General features: G+C 36.1%; 1 protein-coding gene across 1 annotated transcript; it reads left to right on the top strand.

Moving 5' to 3' along the window:
* The first annotated feature begins 214 nt into the window (after positions 1-214).
* Positions 215-6455, top strand: LOC143589031 (BTB/POZ domain-containing protein POB1-like). The gene is made up of 6 exons (XM_077069893.1): positions 215-402; positions 576-640; positions 1143-1206; positions 1298-1577; positions 1655-1776; positions 6175-6455. Exons 1-6 carry the CDS (start codon positions 228-230, stop codon positions 6453-6455), a joined length of 987 nt encoding a protein of 328 aa, XP_076926008.1. The 5' UTR covers positions 215-227.
* The last annotated feature ends 260 nt before the right edge of the window (positions 6456-6715 follow it).

The following is a 6715-nucleotide window of genomic DNA, read 5'->3' as shown; positions in this document are numbered from 1 at the left end:
GTGGTATATTTTCAAAGTTCGGCTCAGTGCCGGCCAACAATGCAAAGTTTAGATTATTAAAATCCAATAAACCGTTCCAATAAATACCTAATGGGTTTAAGACGGACTTTACGGTTTGAGAATAACTAAAACTCGGCCCATTGTCTTCCCTATATATATATATATATATCCCTTTTATTTATTACGTCCGTCAGCTTGTAAAAGTCCAAAACTCTTTGTTGTTTCACATGGATACCATGAGAGCATGGAATTTTGATGAATTCGACCCTAGAACAATGGTCACGGAGGATGCTGACAACGAAGATGTCCGCTGCGACGACTGCGACTTCGGTTTCGCATTCAATAATCGCAGTTTCTCTGATCGTGTTCTTCGCGTCGGTCTGGTTTCTGACTCAACAACTGGTATATAAATTGACATATGTATTTCAATTTAATATGCAAAAGACTTTAGAATATAATTAGGTTTAGGGTTAAATATATACCTAAACAGTTGTTGTTCATTTTCTAACAAGTTTTAGTTTTTTATTATTTTAAAGTTAATCAAAATTCTATTGTTGTTTATATGGTTTATACAGTTAGAGGTGTTGCCTTTTTTGTTAGCTCTCCGGTTTTAGCTGCAAGAAGTCCATTTTTCTGCAAGGTAATTGACTGATTTCTTAGGGGGTGTTTGGCCTAGCTTTTATTTTGAAGCTTATGCTTATATATAAAATTAGCTTATAGCTGCTTTTTTTCTATTATTTGATAAGCTCTTTTTAAGTGTTTGGATTAGCTTATATTCTACAAGTTAATTATTTTTCTTAATAAGTTGTTAAATCCAACATTCTTTAATTTGTTAGAGTAATAATTACTAATCCACCACCATTTGAGGACAAATGAGTAATTTACACCCTTAAAAAAATAAGCTTCTATCAAATAAGCTAAAAAACCATATTCAAATAAGCTTCTTCAGATGAGCTTATACAAGCTAATAAGCATAGGCTTAAAAAGCTAAGCCAAACACAAAGTTAAGCTTATTTTGTAAAAAAAAGCTATAAGCTTGGTTAAGAAAGCTAAGCCAAACACAAAGTTAAGCTTAATGTTAAAATGGACTTTGATTTTGTTCTTATTCATGATGTTAAGTCATCCGTCGGTTCTTCACGCAGCTCTTTTCAAATGGGATGAGAGAGTCAGCACAACGCTATGTACCCTTGCAAATCAATGCTTCAGGTTTGTAGTAGTAAGATTTTACAGTTATGTTAATATGTATAATGTATGTGCAGTTTATTGTAGTTTTTAAAATGTGTATGTTTTTTAACAGAGGAAGTTGCCTTCACGGAACTACTGAAATTTATGTATAGCAAAAAATTGACCATTACAACGGCTTCTGAGGTGCTTGATGTGCTGATAGCTGCTGACAAGTTTGTAGTTGCTTCTTGCATAAGACATTGCGGCCGCGTATTAAGAACTTTGCCGATGAGACCTGAATCTATACGAGTTTATCTTAATCTTCCTTCCACTATCTTAATAGCCAAAGCATTTCAGCCGCTAACTGTTGCCGCCAAGCAGTTTTATGCTGTCCATTACAAAGACATAATCAAGTATTTCGGCTTCCTCAAAGTTAAATTAAAATATTTATTTATTAGTGAATAATATGATATTTTGTTAACAATGGCAGATTTAAAGATGCAACTGTTGGATTGCCGCTTGCTGCTGTTGAGGCAATTATAGCTAGTGATGATCTTCGCGTGTTCTCTAAAGACATGGTTTACCGTTTTGTCCTCAGGTGGGCCTTTGTAACATCCGGCCCCTCGCACCACCAATATTGTCCGCTCTGCCCACGAAGAGCTCACGGATTTGTTTTTGGTTGCCCAAAACGTGTTGGTGATTGAAGAGGCAGGACATTACTTATGAACCAGTGATCTCTCTTGTCCACGGCCGATGTGGGATAGCCTAAGAGTGGGACAATGTTGTGTTTGCCAAGGGTGTTACAGACAACCCCCCTTTGGACTCATCGTCCTCGATGAGGCGTGTCCCAACATCCCGAACGACACAGGAGTGGCTTTGATACCAACTGGTATCAGAGCCACAAGACTATAAGATGGGTGGTTAGACGTAACGACCTAGTATAGTCTTTACTTTAGGGTCCTTATACGTGTTGCCTATACGTGTTTACCCTACTTCATTGTTCAATACACTTGTCTATTATATACTTATTTATTTTATCAATCATAAATATCTGTCACACCCCGACCAAAGGCGGCGGAACATGCCGGGGTGCAACGTGATTGGACAAATACACAAGACACTATTAAAGTGACAATATTTAATCAACTCATTAATTTCATTCAATCACCAAAGTAACACATATTGTTCATACAAATAACATCAAAACATAAGAAATAGATATTGTTCATTCTACCTAGAGGTATCAAAATTGAATGACGTCTTCAAACTCCAACTCAAGTAATAATCAAACCTGTAACATGCATACTTATTCAAAACAAGAATGATTTATTATACACGTTTCTCAAACCACAAACTTTAGGGTATATGATACTTGGAATACTTGCTCTTTTGTGTGTTATATGCCTAATATGCTTTACGTGCGTGAGTGTTTATTTTTATGTCGTTGTTGAGCCTCATTAAGTATGATCATACGCTCCCCTAACTACTTAGCCTTGTGTTAGTAGAATAGGGCCTCATTATCCGAGTATGTCGGTTGTTACCGAGTAGAAAGGATCCTCATTTACATATGTTTCATATGCCACGATTGATGCTTTTATTTATAGTCTCATATACGTATGTGGATTTCGCTCATATTATATATACTCAAACTATGAAATTGCTCACCAACATACGTGTTGACAAAATATTATTTTATGCATTGTTACAGGTTTGACTTTTATCGACTTGAGGACTTGACGAAAAAACGTTACCAAGACTATTAGGATATTAGTAAAACGAACAATATATTTGTTTACTTGTGTTCAATTTGTTGTATGACCAAGATGTGTTGTTTATTGATTTGTGAAGTAAATGAGTTGATTAAATATTGTCACTTTAATAGTGTCTTGTGTATTTATCCAATCACGTTGCACCCCGGCATGTTCCGCCTTTGGTCGGGGTGTGAAATAATAGCTATCATTCTAGCATTGAGATGGCTCCTTTCCAAGATCTTTATGGTCGTAAGTGTCTTTCTCCGATTTGTTGGAACGAGATTGGTGAAGCCCAAATCACCGGTCCCGAGATGGTTCAAGACACTACCGATCGTATCGATCAAATCCGCAAAAATCTCCTTGCTGCTAGAAGTCGCCAAAAGAGCTATGCCGACAAACGGCGAAAACCTCTCGAGTTTAATGTTGGCGACTTTGTCCTTCTCAAAGTATTCCCTTGGAAGGGGGTAGTCCGTTTTAGAAAGAAAGGAAAACTAGCACCCCGTTTTGTAGGCCCATTCAAAATCCTCGAAAGGATCGGAAAAGTGGCTTATAAACTCGATTTACCGCAAGAACTTGCCGGTGTTCATCCCACCTTTCATGTCTCAAACCTCAAAAAGTGCTTAGCCGAAGGTAACCTCCACATACCTCTCGACGAAGTACGTATCGATGAAACCTTGCAAATGATCGAAAAACCCGTTGAAATTGTGGACCGCAATGAGAAACGAACCAAACGTAGCCGCATCCGTTTAGTTAATGTCCGTTGGGAATCACGGCGTGGCGCTGAATTTACTTGGGAACGAGAAGACGAGATGAAGGAAAAGTACCCGCACTTATTTATTACGGATTCTTCTTAATTTCGGGACGAAATTTCCTAAAGTAGGGAAGACTGTAACATTCGTCATTTTCGATCTTTTTTGTATTTGTATTTGTATCAAAACCCGACCCGATTTGTAAACCAAATCTTTCACTAATATAAAATGTTGGATTTTTATGTTTCATAATCATCTCTTACCTTTTGGATTTGTTACTAGATTGTATTATTTAAACCTTTTTTTTTTTAAAAAAAACACATGCAAGTATTGATATAAAACAAGGAAAACAAGTTTGACTCCTTCCCTATATAAACAACCCCATCCTCTTCATTATTCTTTGCTCATTCATCTTCTTTCTCTCCCTAATAAAGTTCATATCTCTAACCTCTAAGGTTCTTAATAATCAAGCAATAACCTTCTTTAATTCTTGTTTGTTACTTATTAATTCATATCTTGTGGCACAACATATATATAATATGCACCCCTTGTTTCCTTCGGCTTTCATCTTCTTCGGGAGATGATATGCTACAAGGCAAGGCTACATGGAGAACTCTTTGTAGTTCTTGTTTATACTATTTTCCTTTAATGCTCTCCTAGTCTTGTTCATATTGTAAGTAGTTTAGCTTTTAATTCATGTTTAAAGAGTTTCATGATATTGGTTATGAAGTCACTAGTCTTGGTTTTATCCCGAGATTAGACCCGAATCAAGACCGAACCAAGACCAAACTCTTGTTTACTAGTCTTGTTTATACTATTTCCCTTTAATGCTTTTGTTTATATTGTAAGTAGTTTAGTTTTAATTCATGTTTAAAGAGTTCCATGGTGTTGGGTATGAAGTCACTAGTCTCGGTTTCATCCCGAGATTAGACCCGAATCAAGACCGAACCAAGACCGAACTCTTGTTTACTAGCTTTTGTTTTAAATAGTTTTGTTTACTAGTTTTGTTTAAAATAGTTAAATAAACATGTTTATGAAAGATTTGAACCTTGTAACTTCTAAAACCATTTTGATAGTTCTATGGTATTTGGGTATGTGGCAACCATCCTCGGTATCATTCCGAGTCAAGGACCGAACCAAAACCGAACTAAACCGAGTTCACTTGCCTAAGACACACAAGTGTGTTTTTGGCCATCGAAACTCATCTTTTCTTCAAGAATGTATTTTAAACTAATTTTAAGTATTTTATCAACTTACTTGGTGTCGGCATCCAACTTGATCTTATAACAAGCTTGGGCCGGTGATACCAAATACACACTTAACGGACGTTAAGGTTCTTCATAATAGAACTATATACTTGGTTAAGTCTTTCGATTTTATTGAGTTATCTCAAAACATTTTGGAAAGTTAACTTTGAGTTTAGTTAATTATCTAGACCCAAGTTAACAAATCCGAACACTCGATTAAAACCTTGTTTTGGTGTTCATATACCCAAAGGGTCTTGCATTAGTGCATTATAACCCACATAAGTTACTTAACATAGGTTGAGTAATAATTATGAATGAAATACCAAGACCCAGACCCGGTTTCGAGTAAACTTACTTTTTAGAACATGTCTTTAATTTCCCAAGTATTTACATTTTTAAACCATAAACTTCATTTATTTACTTTACTTGTCATATTTTATTTTAAACCCTTCCAAGACTACCTACTAACTTAAGACCCGTTTAATCTAGGTTTTGCTCGTTAAACCCGATCTCCGATTATTCACGAATCAATCTTTCAAGTTACTTAGTTAACGTGAGTACATTTCATCCCCCGTTTTCACTTTTATCTTTTGGGGGTAACATGCATACTTATTCAAACAAAAATGATTTATATTATACTCATTTCCCAAACCACAAACTTTAGGGTATATGATGCTAGAATACTTGCTCTATTGTGTGTTATATGTCTCATATGCTTTACGTGCGCGAGTGTTTATTTTTTTGTTGTTGTTGAGCCTCATTAAGTATGATCATACCCCTAACTACTTAGCCCTGTGCTAGTAGAATAGGGTCTCATTATCCAAGTATGTCGGTATTCTTACCGATTAGAAAGGATCCTCAATTACATATGTTTTATATACCATGATTGATGCTTTATTTATAGTCTCATATATGTTTGTGGATTTCACTCATATTATATATACTCAAAACTATGAAATTGTTCACCAACATACGTGTTGACAAATGTTATTTTATGCATGTTACAGGTTTGATTATTACTTGAGTTGGAGTTTGAAGACGTCATTCTATTTTGATACCGCTAGGTTATTAGAAGAATGAACAATATCTATTTCTTATGTTTTGATGTTATTTGTATGAACAATATGTGTTACTTTGGTGATTGAATGAAATTAATGAGTTGATTAAATATTGTCACTTTTATAGTGTCTTGTGTATTTGTCCAATCACGTTGCACCCCGGCATGTTCCGCCGTCTTTGGTCGGGGTGTGACAGCCTTGGCCCACTACCCTAACAAAAAGGAGCGCCGTGAAATCATTATGACTCGTCTTGCAAAGTTTATTCGTTTCCCTCTCATCACACGTAGAAAGATTACACAAGTCCTCAGTTGCAAGGAGTTCGATCCTGAATTTGCTAAAAAGGTAGTAAATGAAGCACTCTCTTTCAAAGCTGAGATCCCAAACACGCGGCATAGATGTATCAGGGATAAAAACTCTATTATTAATCGTTGGTTTGTGGAACGGGCCTATTTAAGCCTACCCACTAAGATGGTTGAATTTAAATAACCAAGGCCGTGCTGTGTGGTGTACTTCAATTTAAAACATGACGTGTGTGCAAGGTTATTTCCATCGAGGATGGTTGGTTTTGAAGCATTTAACTTGGGTACTCACAATCATCAATGGTTCTCTCAACGGCCCGATGTTTTAACACAGAAAGTTTCGGGCTTCATATATGTATGAATCATGGGGAAAAGGAAAGGGTTCCTTTCGCATTTGACTATGAGTTTGCAGCAAGGTCTAAGTACAGCTACGAGTATGTTAGTAAG

This window comes from Bidens hawaiensis, unplaced genomic scaffold, assembly GCF_021521415.1.
Source record: "Bidens hawaiensis isolate Kalapana, Puna unplaced genomic scaffold, B.hawaiensis_p1.1 tig00037178_1, whole genome shotgun sequence".
Lineage (NCBI taxonomy): Eukaryota > Viridiplantae > Streptophyta > Magnoliopsida > Asterales > Asteraceae > Bidens > Bidens hawaiensis.
The sequence above is the reverse complement of the archived record's forward strand: the minus strand, read 5'-3'. Positions and strand labels throughout refer to the sequence as shown.